This window comes from Paralichthys olivaceus, chromosome 11 (genome assembly GCF_024713975.1).
Source record: "Paralichthys olivaceus isolate ysfri-2021 chromosome 11, ASM2471397v2, whole genome shotgun sequence".
NCBI classification, from domain to species: Eukaryota; Metazoa; Chordata; class Actinopteri; order Pleuronectiformes; family Paralichthyidae; genus Paralichthys; species Paralichthys olivaceus.
Genome location: NC_091103.1, coordinates 6,544,328 through 6,566,589, shown reverse-complemented (window position 1 = coordinate 6,566,589; position 22,262 = coordinate 6,544,328). Strand labels below are relative to the sequence as shown.

The window sequence follows — 22,262 nt, the reverse complement described above, 5'->3', positions numbered from 1 at the left end:
GTTTTTATGTTATCTGATCATGGAGTGGAGCCATTGAATCAAGGTCCGACCATTTAACATGCTTTACCAAGTCGCTTCCAAACAAATTAACCTCCAAACAAAAGGACAGCGGTTCCTTCGATGTGAAAATACAATTCTGTGAATTGAGAATTATATGCAACACAATAGGATTAAAGTCTGCAACCTTTTATTAATTTCATTGTTTAGAGTTAATGTTGCTACCTATGTGTGTATTTTCATTGTTTTTATCTGTGCTCTACTGCAAGCTGACTTTACCCCAGCGGGACAGTTTTAGGAGCAGCTTTAAAACATAAGAAAGATCAAACTGCAGAAAAGAGAAAAAGTCCAAAAATAGTGCAACCAGAAATGAAAGTAACTCAAATCTGTGTTCTGTCCTAAATTTCTCAATCTCTTCTTCCCTGATTGGTGCTGCTGTGTTAATGGGTAATAGGTCTTCAAATAGAGCAACTCGCTGCACGTAGACAATCTTACTGTGGTTTCTGTCACTAAAAGACGCAAACCCAGCGGCTACAGAGGGTGGTCATGTACGTCAAGTCAGCACTGTGGATCCTGCTCTTCATCACGGTCCAGGAGGGTGAGCATCTCAATGCTGTGTGCATTTACAGTACAGTTTAATGAGATTATGGATTTGTGCCATATGCCGGTTTTGGTGCATGAGTCTGTCCATTTTATTTCTTGTGTGTCAGAGTCCCTGCAGGGGGAAGAGTATTATGATGATGATGATGACATATACGAGGATCCACAGCAACTCAACTGTTCCACCACAGAGATAATCAAAGACGGACATGTCACCTACTCTCAGGTAAAAAAAACAATAACTGGACATCAGAGCTGAAATTGTTGCTTGATTAACTGATTAAATGTGGAATCGGCTCTTCTCTTATCGTTTGTTGATGCTCTGGAGTCCCTTCAGAATTATTCCTTGTGTACTAATATACTGTCACTTTTTATTGTTTGAGTGCTGGACGTTGTGTGCAAAGCATTTTATAAACAGTCTATGGTGCTAAGTGAAGTTATGGAATAAGCAGGCAGATATTTTTTAATCTATTGGTTGTAATGGTCCAAAAAGGATAATGTGATATTATTAGAAACAACAATAAACTCACTAAGACAAAGTACGCTATGAATCATGCAAGTAAAAATGAGGAACAACTTAGGTTATTTACTGGTGATGTTATAAAGGGAAATGGAAGTGAAATGAGTTACTACATTTTTTTAACTTACTTCAAAATTCTTTATTTAACTCCTAAAGTGATCATGTGTTTCCATCATTCTCCACAGGGGGGGCTGGAGGGCAGTGTGCTGACCTACCACTGTGGCCTTGGAAAATACCCTTTCCCAGTCAGCTACAGGCACTGTGGGGCTGATGGGGAATGGTCGCAGATGAGAGCAGTCAATGGCAGACCAGTGTCAAAGGCCACATGCAAAGGTTATATTGTTATACTGATGTATTCAGTGTCCTTTGTCCTCCACCCTTCCTTTCTTCCCTGCATCCTCTGTTCTCTTTCCCCATCCTCACTGCTCTTTTCCTCTTTTTTAGATTTGTTGTGTCCGGCTCAGCTCGAGCTGAGTCACGGCGACTTCTGGCCCAGAGATCAGTGGTTCCGTGTTGGGACAGTGCAGAGCTTTTCCTGCATGGAAGGGTTCACTCTGTACGGGTCAGCCCAGAGGAACTGCACCCTCTCTGGAGAGTGGACAGGAACCACACCTGTCTGTGACAACCATGGTATATTGTTTTTTTTATTTGATACAGACAGGGCTCATTGATCAACAGACAAAATACTGAGTGAGCTGTATGAGTTATTTTTCATCTGATGTCCCAAACCAGTTTTTACAAAGAAAACCAAGGTAAAACAAAGAGATCTTTTTATACAAATATTTATATATTCATGTGCATAATACATACCATCCAAACTAGGTGTATAAAACAAACCCATGAACACTACACCCGATAAAAACAAGCAAATAACCAGTGATTAAAATACATTTGGAAAATCAAACAATACATTGCTAATACACTAAGATAAAAAGCTGTAGATATAAACTAAACCCCATGAGATAAAGTGGAATAATTACACATGATCACAAGTTTGGTTTGGTTAGGGAAGCAGAGGACTGCAAACCTTGATAAAGCAGAATCACAATCATGATTTAATTAAGTGTAATAAATATTTTATTTGATCATCTTATGTTCATGCCATGGAGAGTAACTGAGAATATCTACTTCCGTGAGGCCCTGAGCCCAGTTGGTCAGATGTATTTGAGCATATAGAGTCTTAGAGAGAGCACGCACTCACTAAGCTCACACTAACCGAGCTTTACAATGTAAAGCAGCTTTTCATGAATACACAAAAGATCTCTATGAACAGATTTTAACGTGACACAGTACTTTACTGTGACAAAAAAAAACAGGTCACAGACCGAATGTTGCATTTATTCTCCGTAAGTGTATGTTTCAGTGCTTTAGGACGTGTGTTTACAATGTGTTTCTGATGGTGTGCATCATTTCAAAGTCCCACATAATCTTCTGTTGCAAATCAAGTTCTACTAGTGCAGTGCTCGATCTAAACCTGCCTGTTTGGAGTTTGTGTAAAAGCTCTGGAGCTGACCGCTACAGAGCACTGCTCAATGATCTATTAAAATCTTACAAGCGACAAGTGAAGTTGAATACTTCACAAGATATGTGCTCCACACGCAGAGAGACAGACTTTCATTGAATTAGTAGGTAGATTCTGAACATTTCTAGAGCCTGTAGCACAAACACTGGTCCAATTCCAAAATGTTGTTGTTGCCTTAAAAAATAACTATCGTTTAGTTTATTGTTGGCTCTCTGTTTTTAAATGCAGCTGACGACTGTGATGACCCAGGGATCCCGCCGGGGGCCATAAGGTCAGGGGGCCCGTTTCACTATGGAGAGAAGTTGATCTACCAGTGTCAGACCGGTCTGAATCTGCTCGGGTCGGCTGTAAGGGTTTGCCTGGAGAACAGGGAGTGGAGCGGCTCAACGCCACGCTGCCAAGGTGTTTTAGAAAATTTGGTCTTTTGATAAACATAAAAAAAATACAGCTAATCTGATTAACGTCCAATTGTTATTATCACAGCAGTGGACTATCAATATAAAGCAGCGACAATGAGCTATCTCTGTGTTTTGCCACAGGTCCAAACACCTTTGACTCCCCCAGTGTTGTGGCCAAAGCCATGGCGGGGTCACTTGCTGGAATCATGGACGTAGTCTCACCAGAAGCCAAAAAGGAAGGTAGGAACACCTAGTATCTGTGTCTTCAACCAGTGTTTTGCAGATGCACAAAGATGTCATTTTAATTGTTTGCACAAAAGGTTGTTGAGCAAATACTCTGAGGACCAAGATAAAGCCAATTCCAATATTAAAAGAAATTACTTTCCATGTATTAGCAGTAACAAGATCCTTTGGCCGAACCGTCCGTGTGGCTGCAGGCAGTCGCATCAATGTCTACATTTTATTGGACACGTCAGGAAGCATCACAAAGGAGGACTTTGGTATTTCCAGGGATGCCACCATTGCTCTCATCAGAAAGGTCTGAACCGAATGAGCTTAGTTTGATTTTAATCACAGAGATGTGGATAAAAGACAACAGATAAGCAGATATTGTTGAACTATAAAGATGATACAAGATACAGAAATTAATCTAAAGTATCCTGGATATGGCCGACCAATCACGAATGAGTCTCAGCTGTCGACTCATTCTTATAGCACCCCAGTAGAATGGCACACAAGAATAGCATACCGCCGCCAAGGCTCCACAGTCCCCTTATGGAACCACATTCAAATTCCCTAGATGTGGATTTTTATTTGGATTTGCACACACACTCATAAATATCAGTCCATGAAACATGTCTTCTTAATTTCTTTTTCAGCTGGACAGTTACGAGGTACAGTTAAATTTCCATGTGGTGTCATTTGCCAGCGAGGCTAAGGACATCGTAGACATCACACAAACAGATATAAGCAGTAGCCCTGAGGACGTCATATGGAATCTGCAGGAGTTCAACTACGACAGTAAGACTCTGCCACAGTTTTCATTTATTCAAGGCCTGAAGTCGAGAAACAAGATGGACGAACATATTAATGGAATTTCTTGTCATTTTAGGTTTCCATCATTCATTCTTTGGTTTTTGTTCTATCCACAGGCCACGGGCGTAAAACGGGCACCAACCTCCACGCTGCGCTGCACCGTGTCAGTGAGGTGATAAACTTCATGAAGCAGAACAGCGCCAAGAACCATTTTAATGAGACTCAGAACATCATCATCATAGAAACAGACGGTGAGGAGCTGAGAAAGCTTTTCACAAACTTGTGCTCAGAAGAGTAATGCATACATTTGAGAAAATCTGAGATAACGAGATTTTTTTCTTTCATTAGGAAAAAATCTACTTAAATTTTTTTTCACATTAAAACAGAAAATCTTGTTAATTCTGAAAAACTGTAAAATATCTCATGAAAGAAATCTTTTTTAATTCAGATTTATTTTCCTCATGAAAACAGAATATCATTTAATTAATTCCATCTCTTTAATTGAGAAAACAGAACAGATTATTTTTCTCAAGTGAAAAAGATAAGAGCTCTTTTCAAACTTTCACTCTTTCTCTCACGTTGCTCTGCCAACAGGTTTCTCCAACACAGGCAACAAGCCTCAGATCGCTCTGGCCCAGATCAGGCAACTGCTGGGCTACAGCCCCACGGCTCAGGATCACACACATGAGACGATGCTGGGTATCAAGAAGTCACTTTAAATTAACGCAATTAATGAAAACTGTTGAAGTTTATAAAGCAACGTTTAGTGTTGACGTAATGTGTTTTGACATGCTTATATACACATTGAGTATCTTTGCCTGTGTGTTTTCAGATGTCTATGTGTTTGGTGTTGGGACCAAGTTGAAAAAAGAAGAGTTGAACTCATTAACCTCACAGAAACGTGGCGAGCAACACGTCTTCATCCTGAAAGACTTTGAAACACTGGGAGAGGTGTTCAACAGCATCATAAGTAAGAGACTGCTCTCAACCCTCAGCCTTAAACAACTGCCTCAGTGTTTCATAACTGAGACTTTTGGAGCAGCTGCATAATGACAACAAAAAAAGTCATTCTTTTAAAAACTATGCCTTGACTTAAAAGACATTTCCACATGTTAATTTCTATTAAAAGTCAATTCTAATCTCAGGTGACAAGAGTGTGACGATGTGTGGGGTTGCTCAGGAAAACGTCGCCTGGGAAGATGAAACGTGGGCGACACCTGTCTACACCAAGCCCTGGCACGTCACTCTGAAATCAGTGAGAGCTTTGCACACTCACTGAAATCATACAAGAGTTTTTATTTCAAGCTGATCTCCACACACACGTAACACCATGCACCCTTACAGTCTGTATGGGGACCTAAGAAGTCATGTTTTGGATCCATCGTGAGCCAGAACTGGGTGCTGACAGCTGCTCACTGTTTTGTCAAAGCGAGCACGGACAGCATCAATTACCAAGTGGACATAGAACACGGTCAGTGTCAATGTGGGACAATATTGTTGGAGACAAGTGGGCCATTGGGGGTTGACAAAAGAAAACACTTGTTGAGGTTTTTTTCTGGGGTTTTAAGGTTGATGACTTTGATAAATTTAAGGATCTTGATTAAAAATCACGTTTTTTGGCATGTTATCCTTTAACGAATCAACACGGAGACAGTGTTAGTTGCATCAGAACATTGTGACTGTTTACACCCTCAGCAACAAGTGGCTTCTTTGGTTCCCAGGTGACGGCAGAGTGATGTCCAGCAAAGTGATCATTCACCCCAAGTATAACATCAGTGCACTCAAACACAGAAATGTATCCCAGTTCTACGAGTACGACGTCGCTCTAGTACACGTGAACAAGAGTATCCCCCTTTCCTGGAAGGCCAGGTAAGAAAAGTCTTCAACTATCAGCCTCTTGGGATACACCTATAGGTAAACATATATTTATGTCATGGAGGACGTGTGAGTTGTGTATTCTTGTCTGTCCTTGTGTTTTCAAGGGAAAAACATATACAGCTAACAAACAGTGATGGTGTGTCCTATTTCAACAGACCTATCTGCTTGCCGTGCACCGTACCAGCCAGCAGAGCCATGAAAAAATTCAACTCTACCTGTCAGCAGCACAGTATGTGGCCTTTATACTCATGAGTCTGTTTAGCAGAAGAATTCATATCATGAATACAAGGACATACAAACTGTTTAAGAAATAAATCTGGCTAAAATCCTAAATAGGTTCTCCTGATGTTAAATGTCTGTACTGTATACAGGAAATGAACTACTGTCCCATGAGGAGACCGCTGTGTTTTTCGTCCATAAGAACTCGCAACGCAAACAAACACACCTACAGATGAAGGGAAGGGTGAGAGCTGCAATCATCGTTTTATGTTTCATGCTTATGGTCAGATGTAGATGTGGTGGACATAGATCTGTTGAAAATGTAAATCCTGCTACACTGTGTTTGGCTGTCTGCAGAGGCTTGGCTGTGTGGAGAAGGCCAGGCAGACACTAAAAGACCCCACCGATGTCACTTTGGAAGATTACGTACCCAACACACTGCTCTGCTCTGGAGGCAGCTCTGGATTTCAGGATGCTGTCACCTGCAAAGGTCTTGACTCTGGACACTCACTGTATAGCTTCAGACATGCACTGAATCCCAAAGTTCCTCTGGACAATCTCCGTAAAGGCTCTATGGGTATAAAGTCTGCAGAAAGTCCAGAGAAGCTGGTGTGAGAACACAGCACGACCGAGGGTCATGTTGATGACGTTTCTGCTCTGGTTATTTCTGTGATGTCGTGAATGCATCTAAGCGATTAATCTCCTGCTGTGTTGTACAAGTGTGAAAGGCAAACTCTGGAGAAAGTCCAGGCCCAATTCTCCCACGTTCTTAGGAGGTCATGTCTGAAACCAGCTGTATGACCCATGTTTTTTTTGACGAGTTACATTTTGTCTCTTTTTATAAAGGTGACTCTGGCGGATCGCTGTTTCTGCAAAAAAGAAAGCGCTACTTTCAGGTCAGTATTCTCTTTAATAAGAGCCTGATCATGCAAAGTGGAATCACTATCACATCGACTCTTCTCCTGCTTTCATCCCCAGGTGGGGGTCGTGAGCTGGGGCACCATAGACGTTTGTGACCGACTTAACCCAGCCGTGAAAGGGTTCAGCAGCGACAAACCGCCTCCTGACGCTCGAGACTTTCACATCGACCTGTTCCACATTGTGCCGTGGCTGAAACAGCATCTGGGTGAGCAGATTCAGTTCCTGCCCGACGTCAGCTGAGAGGATCCAGAATCTGCAGGGATCCACTTGGAATAATAACAGAGATCATGCACATTTATAATTACTTACTTCACAACATATGGGAATAATTACAACTAAACGTCATAATCAAATGGAATAGCAATGATTTTCCTGACTGTAAGCTTACTTGGAAATCATTTTTCTTTTAACAAATCACTGATAACAAATAAAAGTAATGTAACTGTGTTTTTATCTATTTTATTCTTTCTAAACAACACATATAAAACGTATATGCATAATCAGGTCGTGGGACACATACATGAATATATCATACATTCCTGTACAATTCCTGATTCTGTGCTGCGCTAAGTCTAGACTACATCACCGTTCTTAGTGTGCAGTTAGAGACCTTAAGCCATAAAAGCTGTGTCTTAATACAGGGGCTGCATCCTTCAATCCTCTGTAAACCAGATCGTCTCTTTTCGGTTCAGACTTTGAGGCTATGCGGTGCACGAAGGCAGCCTTCTAAAGCAAGCGGCCCCTGAATTGAGACACACTTATTGCATATAAGGTGAACAGGTCAGTGGGGATCCCAGACAAGATGCAGGTCAGCCAACCGTCCAATCAGCCCTCAGAAAACTGTCGGAACAGGGTCTCTGATTGGCTGTCTTTGAAGACCGGGACAAAGTGGATCTGTAGGATCTCGGAGAATCCCTCAGAGAGAGCAGGAGCCACAAAGTGTTTTCTGTTCCAGAGGGAGACACAGACTCAGAAAAACATTGCACAGCTGATGATAAAGTCTGTTAAGTTATTACAGCCAGGATTCAAAGTGCACTGAGTCAGTGTGGTAAAAAGCTTACTTGTAGCTGTGGAAAATCATGTCGTTGACCTTGGCGTGTTTGCTTTCTGACGGAGCCATTTCACGGAACTGACGAAAACAATATCAAAACAACATCAACAAACACACACTTTGTGACCAGATGAAGCACACCAGAGTACAGAGACCAGTCTTACTCTGTTGTTGTGTTTGGCTTGCTCCAGAGAGGCTGAGAAGTGGAAACAGCGACAGGACACTCCTGCCGCTTTGGCCACGTCCACATAGCTAGAAAATGCAGAATTAGGTGAGACAAGGACGGAGAAAACCAAACTCACAAGCAAGCAAGCAGCAAATTTAAGAAAGTGAAAATTTTATATATTCTAGACCCATTTCTCACAAACTAAAATGTTTCAGATGCCACACTGGATTGATGCAGTCAATTGTGCTAAAGGAGCCCTGACCAAGTATTGACTGCATAAAGGAACAGACTTTTCAGAAGTGGGACAGAAATCCCCAATTTTTTTGATTGATCTTAGTAAAAATTCATAATTTATTAAATATTCTCAGATACTGAATTTTTGAATTTCATAAGCTGTACACTGTCAATGAAATTTAAACAAAACAGACTTGAAAGTTTCATTTAACATGTCGTGAATTTAGACTATGCAAAGTTTCTCTTTTTCAATACATAATGAATACACAGATTATTAAATACACCCATTTAGTACGATTCCTTGAAAAAAGACTGGAAGTGGATTGGACAATGTTTCCATGAAATTCGCTGGTGTGTCTCCAGGAGACTACATCATCTATTGGACTAAAACCTTTTTCTTTCCGGTAAGTGATTCCAGTATTCCTATGTCTGTGGGTCATTTCTCAGTTTTTTATTATTGTGTCATTCTTGGTACAGTGCCACAATTACAAATAACACTGTCCTTCAAATCACATAAATCATAGCTCAGTGTAGACAACAAGGAAAACCCTTCTCATCTGTTTGTGTATCTTTAATCTTTTCTCTTGCACGACTGTCTATTGATGCTTTTGTTTGTCTAAAGGAGAAGTCAGTGAGGTGGAGCTAGAGATGCAAACAGTCGAGGGAACACACAGATAATCCGCCTTCATAGTAAATATAGATGAAACACTGCTGCATTACCGCTTGCGAGATTCAGGGTCCGGGTTGGTGTTGTCCACAGCAACACTCCGGCCTTCCTTCAAAGCACGCTCACATGCCGACACACAGCTCTGCCATGACCCGAGTGTGTCCTGACGCATTATAAAAACAAGTGAAAGGATCAATCTATTGTTCCTGTGATGAAACATAAAAACTCTAAATCAAGGAATCAAGGAAAAAAAAAGAAACATCATCTGGAGTCCTGTTCGTATGCACTCACCCTATTGACGTACACATAACCATGTGGAATGATGTGGGTGTGGAAGAAAGTGGATTTACCCGCTGCGGAGAAAGAGAAGAGAAAACAACGTGAGAAGGGTGTTGTCGGGAGGATAGAACAGAAAATCTAAACATGATAAACCGTCCAAGTTCACTTACAAGCAGGGAAACCCACGGCAACAATGACTTCTGTCCTGCTGGACGTGAGGGAAGCCGATGGAGGGTCGTACAGCCTGTCAGCCGTGTCGAGCTTCCTCTGACGATTCAGACGAAGGAAAAAGTTTACGAAAATACAGAAGCAGACAAAACTTTATCGAAAACACTATCATGCATTTCCTCCTCCACAAAAGAAGCAATTTCATCAAAGTCTTTGTAGTTCTTTCTTCAGAATAGACTCGAAAAACAAGAGAAAATGTCTGGACCTGATACTCTTCCAAAAAAATTCTGCCATCCCCCTCTACAATAACACGTAGTCTAAAATAAGTTATTAGTTCTCATAAGTTATTAATTTTTTCCCCTCAGTAATTTTCAACATGGAGCTAATACCAACACAACTTAATACATTAAAAAAAACTGTTCATGGTAAATTGGTAATTGTACTTACTGGGTCAAAATCAGGCAGGCTGTAGGGGGCGCTCTTCCAGCCCAAAAAGTACTCCTCTGGGGTGTGGAACTTCAACCCCATGTTCAGAGCAAACTACAAGAAATAGGACAATAATAGTTACACTTACACATATTGATAATAGATTATTTTTACACCAGACTTATTTAATGACACAATACTTCAAAGAAGCAACAGTCAACAAAGTGGTCAAACTTAACCAGACTAAGAAGTCTCACCAGTCGGTCACTGCAGGAAAAATCCTTCTTCTTCTTCCCTGGAGCCCAGTTTTCAGGCCTCCCCGCGGCATCTGAGCACACAGGTTAAGCCATTAGATCCCGATTAGTCAGATAATAGATAAAATAATAATTAAAGTTAAATAACAGGCAATTAATAGTGTGCCTACCAAGCACATTTCTAAAATTAGGAGAAAATAACAGAATTTTTCTTTTCAAAATCTAGTTTATATAGCTTATGTAACATATGTGCAACACAGACAGTCACAACCATGACTCTACTCACCTCCCACATAAAAACTTGCTGTCTTATCAACGGGGACACCATCATTAGCCTGAGCAGGTGACAAACGTGCAACAATTCTTTCAGTTAAATCACACATACACCATCATACATGCAGGCACAACAGTAAATAATGTTATGAGGAATGACGACAGGGCAGTTTCTATGACTCAGTGTAGTCAGTGTTATTTATATTTTGTGTTGTCAGCCTCAGCTCAAAGGCTGGAAATGAGGTGTGGTTTTTTAGTTACACAGGCGTGTGTGTGTGTCCATGTGTCTCAGCTGACGGCTACCTTCTCACACAAGTGGTTCCACATTCCCAAAACTGGTTTCCTGTAGATACCAGGACCGCTGGCTACAAACACCTGAAACACAGAAATATGCAGCATCCAAATTTCTGCTTTACATAATATATCTACTTAAGTGGTTATGAGTCAATTTACAGCCCAGCAAACCTGCACAGGTAACTGCAGCCTGGTGAGTATGTCCTCAACTTTAGACTTGAAGACTTCTGGTCTCAGTTTGCCTCTAGTGATCCCCATCTGGTTTGTGAAGAACACCACCTACAAAGGGGAGAGCATTAGCAGAATAAATCAAGTGGTGAATCCACCCATTCACTTGTACACATTCATACAGTGCATCTATGTGCAGCACTTGTTGATCAAACATCAATCGCTGCAATTTGGAGTTTAATATTTTGACCAGGGACACTTAAAGAGGAATGAGATCCAACAGCCAACCACCTGGTTGGTGGACAACCCGCTCTACCTCCTGAGCCATGTACTTCGTCTTATGTTGCAATTTGACATGATGCCTTTTAGATTTTATGTGAATCATTTTGAAATGCCTCGTTGTTGAAATGTGCCTTTCCTTTAATCTTGCAAAGTGCACGAGGTATTATAAGCAGCTGCTGTGTTTTCCCTTCTCACCTTATATCCTCTTCTGAGCAAAGTGGCCAGTCTGGGCTGAATCTCTGGAAACAGAATCCTGGGATTCAAACACAAGAATGATTACAACAAATCCTGTAGAAGTGAGATATAATCTGCTGGTGAGCAGGAGTAAGCACACGTGAGTAAAGAGTGTGATGTGTGTGTAGAGTGCAGAGAGAAGAGACTTATTAACCAATTCACCATCATAGTGTGCATCCTTGAGTTCAAACCACACATATGTACACACTCAAGCTAAAGTTCAATACCAGAACTAGCCAGTCAGCACCAGGTGAGACAGTCTTTTATTCTAGCCTCATTGACAGACACCTAATGATCACTATTCTTAGCTATAGCAAACACGTGAACATACCTCCAATCATCTGGTGCGGTAGGAAAGACTTTCCCAGACTTGGTGGTGATGATGCAGCCATCTATGTCAAACCCAGCAATCTGGAGGTGGAGACAAGAAGAGGAATATTCAGAGATTTTCACCGGCGCTGGATGATCTCCTCATCTTAACAACTTATAAAATATGAGAAAAGGTGATGTCAGTAAAGCGCTAATCAATAATGGATATGCTTTGTATATCAAATATCAAAAAATAAAACAAAATGTCTTCTACACTGTCACTGCTACACTGCTTTTTTTGTATTTCACCATCTTGTTTCGTTCAATCGACAGTCCTAACCCAAAGATGAGTTCACACTGATGTAAAATACAGAAAAACAGCAAATGATCACAATTCATAAGCTGGAATTCATCAATCCTGCATGAAAATAACTTACTCTGGGGTGAATGGTGTTTTTTTTATTATATAAAACCCACACAGCGTTTATTTAGCCTATTACAATGCTGTGTCACAGTGCTGATAAAGATGAATACTTGGATAGAGACAAACTTCATTAGCATTGAAACAGTCCCCACCTTGTCACTCCCTTTGACTCCAGCAGCAGTGTAAAGCATCAGGTTGCCGATCAGCTGCCAGCTGCTCTTTAGAGAGGCCTTTGACGATGATGATGATGAAGACGAAGACGAAGGGTGGGGGTTGTTACTCATCTCTGTCATAGACTTCTCTGCCAACTCCTGCAGCTGCTTGAGCTTTTCCTCTGCCAGTCTTTCCTCCTCATCCTCTTCTTCTTCCTTCATCCATTCACCTGTCACCTCCTCATCTATCCTTTGGCGCTTCACCTCAGGTTGCCCCTTCTCTGGGCTCAGTTGTCTTTTATAAGACTGAACAGAAAAAAAAACACTGCACTATCACCGACACTATCATTGTAATATAAAAAAAAAAGACATCAAGATAGATTAGAACAGTGAAAACTGTGTTACCTTTGTGGGGGAGGTAGGAAAGAAATCCTTTATACTGCGTTTCAGTGCCGGACTTGACTGTGTCTCTTTTTCTTTCTCGTTCCTTCCTCTTTTTGTCTTATCTGTGGCTTTCAGCATTTTCTGTGCAGCACTGGAGGTTGTACCGTTGGAGCTCAGAGAGTAGTGCAGTTTAAATGGATGGTTGTGGTTAACCAGGTAGAGAACACCTCCATGGGTGAGTTTACCAGACTGACCTCGGCCCAGCTGCTCATCATCCAGGAAACTGGGATTGGCACCAAGCTGTGGAGCAAAATAGGAAATGTATCAACACAGTACTGTGGCATTGTATGGGGTTATGACTCTAGGCAGTCAAGGCAAGAGAGTGAGAGTCGCACAATGACATTTTGATTGTGCAGTGCCAAAATGCTAAATATTAAATATTCTGTGGCATCTTTTGCAGTGTATTCTGGCAGTGGTGTTTCTAGCCTGAGAATTTCACAGGGAGACTAAATAAATATAAGCTGTGAGCCTGTGACACACATCTGTTTGTTTTCATACCTGAGTAACAACCACATCCTTGTCTGGATAGCAAGCCACCACTTTCACTGGAGGAAACACAAAGGTAAGTGTCACCACACACATATATTCACACACACACAAACATATACAGTTTGATATATATGTTCATTTAGAAGTTAAAGTTTTAAATGAAAAATTGATTAATTGCCCTTTTTATATTTATTTATGCTACAATTTAACTGATGCCAGTTTCTCAATTTGTTTTTTGCTTCATTTCTTGGTTAACTTAAAGCATTTGGGCATTGGACCTTTGGACAAAACACGCAGACTAAATGTGTAAACATGGGTTGCTGCATATCAATGAGGGAAGAAACATCTCTCTGTATTCACACAACACTGTTTAAACACCCAACTAACCGTGTCCCCAAAAATGACCACACAGGTGAATCAACAAATCCTTAAACAATTTAAACAAGAATTATAATCTTCAGGATGGATATTTGTGTTTGAGCCTTCTCACCCTGCCAGTTATTGCAGATCTATAGTATTAGACTGTATCTGTTTTATCAAGGCGTACCTAACAAACTGGCAGCTTAGCGTTGTGTCCTGCAAAGTTAATGGTGAACAGTTTATCACATTTGTATTACTGTTGTGTTACTGTCATTAGTTCAAAGATACAAATCAAGATGATCACTGAAAAAAGAAAAAGAAGTACACTCTATGCAAATAGTTTGAAATCTTGAAAAGTGACTCAAAACAACTTTTAATTATATTAAAACAAATAGATTTACATTAATGGTTTGATAGACTAATATTTTAGACTCTATGTCTACCTCTGCCCTCTTTATTAGAAAGCTGGGGTCATAATGACACTCAACTCTGAGTCTCACACAGAGGGATGCTGGTTTACTAACCTCAGTGAGCTGGAGTTGGATGAATCCGTTTTCTTCCTGGTTGTTATAATGTGTTTAATACTGAATTGGTACCAATTTTTAACTTTGAGTAATTAAAGCAATTCTTCCCAAACATTTGAGCACTTAGAACTCTTTGAATGATGATGAACCCCTCCTCACCCTGGTGCCTGGAGCATTTCTTATCGCTGACCCCGGTCTGCGGACCCCGGCCCAGAATCACAGCCCGGCCATCCTGCAGAGGGATCCGAGCCCCGGAGGCGCCGACCAGCGTGCACGACATCCGAGGGACCGCAGCAGCTCCGCGTTCAGCCTGACGGTGGCGCGGACTCACACTGTTACTCGCTGACTGTGTAATAAATATGAATTTACTCGAGTAGCCACTTTATCACAACTTCTCCATTTAAGGAGTGGGAGTCGTTTGAGTGCTGTACCCGCGGTCCACTCGAAAAATACACTCGACCAGAAACCGGCCCAAGTCGATGGTTCCGCTCTTTCTTTTCCGGTTTCCTTTGTAAAACCCTCTGTCTGACAGCGACTCATATCTCTGTGCGACGAATGTAAAAGATACACGCCTGGTAAAGTTGTTGGTTTATTTATAACCATTTATTGCGGTGTTTTGGGAAATAAATGCTATTTCAATATTATTTTGAGGAGTTCCGGTTTTGACTGAGCGTCGAACAGCAACGATTTAAAAAGGAAAAGTCAGATGTGAGGAAAAGTCAGGACAAGATGATAAACTCTCAGACTAAATGTCTCTTTGTGTAACAGACTCCTGCATATGTGTAATCACCTGTTCCTCCTCTTTTCATGTTATTGTGATGTGTGTAATCTTTCTCTTTTTCTGAGTTCATCATAACAAGCCTGTTTGAGAGATTCCTTTTATTTACATGTGTATTTAGTTTTTATAGATGTTTGTAGATGTATAGTTATAGATATATACTTTATAGAGGCAGGTGTTTTGAATATTATCTAGATGATCGTAAATTGAATGTTGCATTTACATTGTTAACCCTCAGACAGCCCAATGAAAAAGTGACGACTGGTCAAAATGTCCTCACTTTCCAAAAATGTCACTCTGTAGAGTCTATGCTTATAATGGTCCTCACAAAGGTATGAGAACACACATACACCAAATGCAAACACACATTCTCTACAAAATATTAATCATCATAAGTTTGTTTAAGACATAAAAACACAGATGCCCTGAGTGGTTGATTTCACAGCTAAAATGTTGTGTCAACATCAACTCATTTGCTTCCTCACCATGCCAGCAGGAAAATCAGGTTTCTTATGTATTGTCATTCAGGGTGTATCTCCAGCAGTTTATTATTCACACGCTGAGAATGTTAGCAGAGATGTGCTGGTGTTTGTTCTTTGCTGGTATTAACAGCCTGTAACTGAAGTCACTCCTCTTTTTGTTTTTGCCCTTAAATACCCACTCCCATACTGCCTTCTCTCGTTTATATTGTCTCATCTGTCCGGTCAGATATACATTGCATGAGAGTGGCTGTCTGGAAAACCGTCTGGTGTCTGCAGCAGTCTGATAATACAAGAAGAAACTCTTTAACAGGTAAAAAAAACTATATTATTTTCTTTCTTTCTTTCTTTCCTTCTTTCTTTTCAGTAATTATTGCAAACTCTTTGGTCTCTGTCAACCCAAGTCGAGTACCTAATATTTTTTTGTCTCCAGTTGTAGAATCAAAGTGACGTTGTAATGGATCCGATTTTTTTAAAGAAATAATCTATTATCCCCCACAGTACAGACTAACTAAATAAATATGTTATCGAAGTCAGTATTGTGTCTGAGTCAACTCTTTTCCTGCTCTCCACTCTCTTTGTACATTTTCAGGGCATCAAACATTCTCACCATGTCCAACCAACCCATGCAAAACCACCATGAGGTTGCCTACATGTCACTGATGAGAGGCTTGAAAGAGCTGGACCTCCGTGACCACTGTGTTCCCAGCGATCTGGTCCTGATTGGAGACCATGCCTTTCCTTTGGCAATGAACAGCCAAGGCCAGACCCTGATGGCTGCGTCTCTGTACGGCAGGGGAAGGATTGTAGTTCTGGGTCATGAGAATTACCTGTCGACCTTCCCAGCTCTTGTAGAGAACGCTCTGACCTGGCTGAGAGGAGATGGATCCGACAACCTGTCTGTAGGGGTCCACAAAAATGTCTCTTCAGTCGCTGATGAGCTCAGCAAATCTAGCTTCCAAACCAAAGTGGTGGGGGCCTTTAGTGACAATCTGGGGGTGGGTGTGTATGTGACAGATGCCTACAGTGTGGGTGCAGACCAGAAGCATCTAGTGGCATTTATGAAAGCTGGAGGAGGAGTGTTAATAGCAGGTCAGGCGTGGAGCTGGGCTGCAAGTCACCCTAAAGAAAACACGCTGCTTCTGTTTGAAGGGAACAAGGTTTCTGGTGTGGCAGGGATCTACTTCTCTGATCATCGTGGTGATGCAGAGTACCTGCCTGTCTATCCCAAAATCCCATCCTCCTGGATGGCTGTAGTGTGAGTGTATACACTTCCCAATTATTGCACATTTAGAAAGATTTTACTTTGTAAAGTGACTACTCTAATTTGTAAACTTTCAGCAAATTTATGATGTTATTTACAATAATAATTAATTATAATCATTATTATGTTAAAACACATTTATAGCAAATTCATATTATTATTTTTCATCCTTTAAAGGTTTTGGTTAAGAAAAATAAAAAGATTTAAAACAGTGACTGGTCCCTTCCTAAAATTCTGGAACTCACTGTAACTGTCACATATATCTTTTTTACATCCCCCCTTTCAAATACAGAAACGGAAAGGATTTTGAGGATGACTTGGAGTTCTTACTCAAGGGGGTTCCAGAGTTCGACCTCCCACAGGGAGGAGTACTTTCTGAGGTTCTGGTCCATGGCCCTCTGGCCTTTCCCATTGGGACCACAGAGCATGGACAGCCGTTCCTGGCAGGAGCCTACTATGGACAGGGACGGGTCATTGTGATTTCTCATGAAGGAATTCTTGCACGAGAGGTAAAGTCTACATTAATGATTCGACTAAGTATTTCTGCCTTTTTAAGTTGAAATGAGCATTTAAGTGCAGGTATAAAATTACCATGTGTACATAGTATGATCTATTTGAGACAGTAGATATAATTATTTTCCATTTATATCTTGTTAAATGTTTCTGGTCACCAGCAGTTTATTGTTTAGAATGCTTATCATTGTTGATTAACTACATTTCTGTTTTGAAAACTTTTTTCTCATTACAGCCAATGACTCAGTTTTGGAGTAATGCGCTTCACTGGTTGGATGAAGGCCGGAATGGAGTCATTGGTGTATTGCCTGATCACGCCCTTGGAATCCTCAACAAGTCAGGGCTAAAGTGTGAGAAGACAGACTTCAGGAAAGACCTGAGTGTATTTGTGTGCACAGCATACCGCGGTGATCACATTGAGGAAATCCAGGACTTTGTGGCAGAGGGAGGAGGCCTTCTGATTGGTGGACATGCCTGGTACTGGGCACAGACACACTGTGGACAAAACCCATTAACAGAGTTCGTTGGTATGATAATGCACCATCTGCAAAGTTCATGATAACATAACATAATGCATCCTAACATCCTTCTGCTGTCTAAATTCACATGTTAGTGTATCAGGTATTAACTCATGTAAGGCACAATTTAAAATATCCCCACACAATGAATTCCTCATAGCGAGAGACACAATAGCAAAATACACACACACACACACACACACACACACACACACACACACACACACAAAAACAATGTAGGGGGTTTTCATTGTGTTGGTTAGGGCTACCCAACGGAAAAACACCTCCGCAATGAACTTGTTAATAGGCTTCTACTTGATATTTGTGCTTCGAATATCCATATCAAGTCAGAAGATGTCAAGTCATGTTTGTTCCAATGTATTTCAGGGAACAAGATCCTGACCAAAATGGGTTTGAGCCTGCTGGGAGCAACAGTCGGAGGGACTGTATACAAGGCCCCTGTACCCAGCCAGGCTATCAAAGACACCTACAACTTCCGCCACCTTCTGCACCGCTTTGCTGGACATGTAAACAAAGGCGAACAACTTACGAAGCATGAAGAGGAACTTCTGAAAAAGCTGGGCTCAGACTGTTCCACCTACCTGACCATGAAGGCTCATGACTGCTCCTTCTATGCACAGGTTCTGTCTGCCCTCACTGATATTGTAGTGAGGTCCGGCATGCCACAGGTGAGTAGACAAAATTGACTCTATACATGTTCCAACAGAGCAGCACAAAGCTCTTTCATCAGAGCAATATACTATAGATCTGATATGATGTATATGACAATTAATCCTCAGCTAGAGATCAGCATGATGTGTGATTCGTCTTCTTTCAAGGTGTGTGACAGCTGTCCTGTAAGGAGTTCCAAAGACCACCTGCTCCTCAGTGTGGGCACAGAGATATATAAGGTTTGCCCGAATCCAGATGCTCTCCTGCCATTCCTCATTAAGGATAACCCTATGATGCCAGTTATCTATAACCACAGGATCCAGATCAGTGTTAATACATCAGGTGAGACCAAATATATGAAGATGTTATGAGATCAACTTGTATACAGTATATGCACTATTGCACATACCTTGAAGTTAGTTAATGTGACACCTTCTTAACCTGAGATTAAGACATTTAAGACCAGGCACTGACCAGCAGCAGCACAAATAAAAACTAATAGAGATAAATAAAATGACTGATATGTTATCTAACTACTTCTTCCTTTATTTTGTTTTTAAAAGCAAATTTTGTGTTTATGTTTTTTTTTTGTATCTTTGTGTGTGTGTGTGTGTGTGTGTGTGTGTGTGTGTTAGACTGGGAGTGGATCAGTACAGGTCTCTACCTCTCTCCTGGCATGAAGACCTACATTGCCATACCAGCAGAGATGGTCAACAGTGGATGGAAGGTACAGCCCACAAAGCCATTAAGACATCAAGGATTAATTAGTTTGTTGAAGTGAAGCACCTTTTTGCTTCTACTCAGTAGGCCTGTTAATGACTGTTAGCAATTTCATGCACAGAAGAATATAGTTACTGCTCCATAGTCCACGTCTTCAAAGCAGTAAACCATATTCCTTGTCTTCCTCAGATCCAGATAGGCTGTCAGACAGACAGACTGAATCATGCAGAGTTGAAGAGAGCACCATGCGTCCATGAACAATTTTCCATAACTGCAGAGATGATGCAGGTGTGCAACCTCTGGGGTGGACTCATCTACCTGGTGGCCCCTGCCAAAGCACAAGTGGAGGGTCAGATCATTGTGCAGATGGCTGTACCTGCGCCATATTACAAATTTGGTGAGTGCTTTAGAGGTTGAAAGGTGCAATGTGTTTACCAATGTGTGCATCTATGTGTGTTCATGGGGTTAATGGAAGATGTTTAGTCCCCTACAGTACGGGATAAATATAGTTGTTTTGAGATTCAGGGCGAGTAAGATAATGTTATTATTATAAAATATAATGTTATTTAGGTATTTTCAGACTCTTAAAGAACCCATAGACAGAGTCATGATACAAGTTTATATATATGTTTGATAATTCAATTTTTATACTCTTCCTAGCATGGGAAATTTGACATGCCTACCCTTTGTTTTCTTCAGGTGTGACAACAGCAGCAGAATGGTCCTTGCTGCGCACTGCTCCCTCACCCTGGGCAGAGTTGGAGTTTGAAAACATCATCCTCACTGTGCCGTCAAAAGTGGTCCGGGACCTGGATCGCCCCGACGAGTTGGCAGCACTCTGGAATGAAATGATGAGGGCCATTGCTGACCTGGCTGCAAAACCACACAAATTTCCACGCAAAGAACGCTTTGTAGCCGATGTGCAGATTTCCCATGGTAAGTGTATTTGAATTTGTAAATGACTCCCAAGGAAATTGAGCCAATAACAACTCATAATGGATCAAAAGCATCATAGAGCAGAAACTATTTGTTCAAAAATGTTAACAACTCAAATAGGGTCCGGGTTAGAGTGAGTGTTAATTTGAGTTTCGTAACAGAACTACAATGAGGTGTGCATTTTGTGCTGTGATGTGACTACATGTTGTACAGTGTTTCTCTACCATACCTATGAAACCCAATCAGCATTAAAGGTGCAGCAGGTTAGATTTAGGTAGAAGTAAGTAGAAGGTAGGTCTATTGGCAGGAAGTGAATATAAAATAATCCTTGTGATGTTTTCACGTGTTTCATCTAAATTGTACCAATTAGTGTTTTCTTTTCCTTTGAATGAGCCCTTTATATTTAAATACTTTACATTTACATCAGGAGCAGGTCCTCTCTTCAGAGGCCGCCATGTTTTTTACAGTTAAACTAAAAACCTTTTGAGGTTTTATGACAACTACAGGCTACCACAGGTTCTCTTTCATGTTTGGAAGGGGAGGGTGAAGTGAGGGGTATTCAGCTGCAACATGCAACTTCACCACTAGATGTCACTAAATTCTACACACTGAACCTTTGATTTTCCTCTGCTCAGGTTGGATGCATGCAGGTTACCCTGTAATGATACACAGCACTGCTGCAGCTGAAATGGTCAGTGTTGACCAGATCAGGAAAAACGGAATATGGGGGCACATCCATGAACTGGGACACAACCAGCAGAGAGGTTGCTGGGAGTTCCCATCACACACCACAGAGTGTACATGCAACCTCTGGTCAGTGTATGTGCATGAAGAGGTGCTGGGGATTAACAGAGCAAAGGTGGAGTAGATTTGCTTTGTTTTTGTGTGTTTATGATATATTTTATATTCATAGAGATAACAAAAAGCAGCTCTTTTATATCTTTCATTTAGAGAAGTATTAAGCTGTTCATGGAGATGATATTGTTTCTCAATCATCTTCTTCAATGCAGGCTCACCCAAATATGACTTTGGAAAACCGAAACTGTCGAGCAAGGGAGTATGCTAAGGGGGGCAGGAAACTCAGCCATTGGGACATGTGGGTGGCCCTGGAGACATATATGCAGGTAAGAGAGAATTTGTCTGTATTACACCTAATATATTCCATTGAAACAAAACCACACACACACAGGCACACAAAAATATAAATAGCACTGAAAGACTCGAAGCCAAATCAGCAATTTTCTTACATTTCCCTCTACACTTTTCTCCTTGCATGTAGCTCCAGGATAAGTTTGGCTGGGATGCCTTTAAGAAGGTGTTTGCTGCCTACCTCACAATGAGCGACTTCCCCGGAAACAACGAAGGAAAGATGAACCTGTACGCCGAGACTTTCTCCCAGACTGTGGGGATGAACCTGACTGGATTCTTCAAGGCTTGGGGTTGGCCCATCGAACAAGCCACAGAAGACAAATGTTCCAACCTGCCCGCTTGGAGTGACCACCCCATGACTCAATATGACTGAACTGCAGTATGATGCTGATTGAAGTGTAGAGATATGGGTTCTAACTGCTTCTATCTGATTTTGGGTATTTGTGGGATATTCAATGACTGAGTCTTGTATGTATAGTTGATGCATTTCACCATGTCTCATCTAATATTTTAAGACTGCTAAAAAATATATTTTAAAACTTAATAGAGCTGATCATATATTTACAGCTCTTAAATGTCTTGCTTCTGTGTGAATTAGTAAACTTCATCTGAATTCTATACTGAATGTTCTTCAGTCAGACCAGGTCTAATATAAAAAAAGATTTTCAATGGATGGGTAATTCTGACTGTCTTTCTTGTTGTGTGATTAATAAGAGGCATAAAAAAAGTTGCAACATTTCTACAGGGAGATTTAATAATAACTTTTAACAATATCTTTTTTTGTATGGCACTTATCTAAACAAGGTTACAAAATGCTTCACAAAACACATGGCAAAAACAAATGAATGGAAATAAAAGGTATTCAATTCGATTTTAAGCACCAAATCATAACATTAAGGTCGAGACCTTAAAATGTATGAAGAAACCCATTAGCTCCCACAATGA

General features: G+C 40.9%; 3 protein-coding genes across 6 annotated transcripts; 2 read left to right on the top strand and 1 right to left on the bottom strand.

The window, feature by feature from the left end:
- Positions 1-430: 430 nt before the first annotated feature.
- LOC109642964 (complement C2) lies at positions 431-7,537 on the top strand. Its single transcript, XM_020107924.2, has 19 exons — positions 431-595; positions 708-823; positions 1,303-1,450; positions 1,562-1,747; positions 2,868-3,041; positions 3,179-3,277; positions 3,433-3,575; positions 3,916-4,057; positions 4,189-4,323; positions 4,667-4,771; positions 4,905-5,042; positions 5,218-5,327; positions 5,417-5,543; positions 5,794-5,941; positions 6,106-6,179; positions 6,322-6,413; positions 6,527-6,659; positions 7,016-7,065; positions 7,148-7,537. The coding sequence occupies exons 1-19, from the start codon at positions 544-546 to the stop codon at positions 7,328-7,330; spliced, it is 2,355 nt and encodes a 784-aa protein (XP_019963483.2). The 5' UTR covers positions 431-543; the 3' UTR covers positions 7,331-7,537.
- pnkp (polynucleotide kinase 3'-phosphatase) lies at positions 7,534-14,741 on the bottom strand. The gene is made up of 17 exons (XM_020107925.2): positions 14,448-14,741; positions 13,414-13,460; positions 12,877-13,155; positions 12,472-12,777; positions 11,918-11,997; positions 11,548-11,605; positions 11,074-11,181; positions 10,912-10,983; positions 10,622-10,670; positions 10,339-10,409; positions 10,103-10,195; positions 9,658-9,754; positions 9,500-9,561; positions 9,262-9,371; positions 8,306-8,393; positions 8,152-8,219; positions 7,534-8,036 (listed from the first exon to the last, which is right to left on the bottom strand). The coding sequence occupies exons 1-17, from the start codon at positions 14,566-14,568 to the stop codon at positions 7,916-7,918; spliced, it is 1,830 nt and encodes a 609-aa protein (XP_019963484.2). The 5' UTR covers positions 14,569-14,741; the 3' UTR covers positions 7,534-7,915.
- LOC109634435 (TRPM8 channel-associated factor homolog) lies at positions 14,673-21,986 on the top strand. 4 transcript variants are annotated; one of them, XM_069533927.1, is made up of 13 exons: positions 14,733-14,863; positions 15,775-15,858; positions 16,138-16,803; positions 17,102-17,318; positions 17,558-17,849; positions 18,228-18,529; positions 18,680-18,854; positions 19,148-19,239; positions 19,422-19,629; positions 19,932-20,168; positions 20,804-21,027; positions 21,179-21,292; positions 21,448-21,986. In XM_069533927.1, the coding sequence occupies exons 3-13, from the start codon at positions 16,157-16,159 to the stop codon at positions 21,688-21,690; spliced, it is 2,751 nt and encodes a 916-aa protein (XP_069390028.1). In that variant the 5' UTR covers positions 14,733-14,863; positions 15,775-15,858; positions 16,138-16,156; the 3' UTR covers positions 21,691-21,986. The 4 variants fall into 4 exon arrangements, with proteins under 4 accessions (XP_069390032.1, XP_069390028.1, XP_069390031.1 ...); XM_069533930.1 differs by lacking the exon at positions 14,733-14,863 and adding an exon at positions 15,310-15,398; XM_069533931.1 differs by lacking the exon at positions 15,775-15,858 and having other exon boundaries at positions 14,673-14,863.
- The last annotated feature ends 276 nt before the right edge of the window (positions 21,987-22,262 follow it).

Excerpts from the sequence above, each read along its gene's own strand:
- LOC109642964 (XM_020107924.2), top strand. The coding sequence starts at position 544 with ATGTACGTCAAGTCAGCACTGTGGATCCTGCTCTTCATCACGGTCCAG. Across the intron at positions 3,576-3,915 it reads CCATTGCTCTCATCAGAAAG|CTGGACAGTTACGAGGTACA; the intron begins GTCTGAACCGAA and ends TTTCTTTTTCAG. Across the intron at positions 7,066-7,147 it reads AAAGAAAGCGCTACTTTCAG|GTGGGGGTCGTGAGCTGGGG; the intron begins GTCAGTATTCTC and ends TTTCATCCCCAG.
- pnkp (XM_020107925.2), bottom strand. The coding sequence starts at position 14,568 with ATGTCGTGCACGCTGGTCGGCGCCTCCGGGGCTCGGATCCCTCTGCAG. Across the intron at positions 8,394-9,261 it reads GACCCTGAATCTCGCAAGCG|CTATGTGGACGTGGCCAAAG; the intron begins GTAATGCAGCAG and ends TGCATTTTCTAG. Across the intron at positions 8,037-8,151 it reads ATGATTTTCCACAGCTACAA|AAAACACTTTGTGGCTCCTG; the intron begins GTAAGCTTTTTA and ends CCTCTGGAACAG.
- LOC109634435 (XM_069533931.1), top strand. The coding sequence starts at position 16,157 with ATGTCCAACCAACCCATGCAAAACCACCATGAGGTTGCCTACATGTCA. Across the intron at positions 17,850-18,227 it reads CCCATTAACAGAGTTCGTTG|GGAACAAGATCCTGACCAAA; the intron begins GTATGATAATGC and ends AATGTATTTCAG. Across the intron at positions 18,530-18,679 it reads TGAGGTCCGGCATGCCACAG|GTGTGTGACAGCTGTCCTGT; the intron begins GTGAGTAGACAA and ends TCTTCTTTCAAG.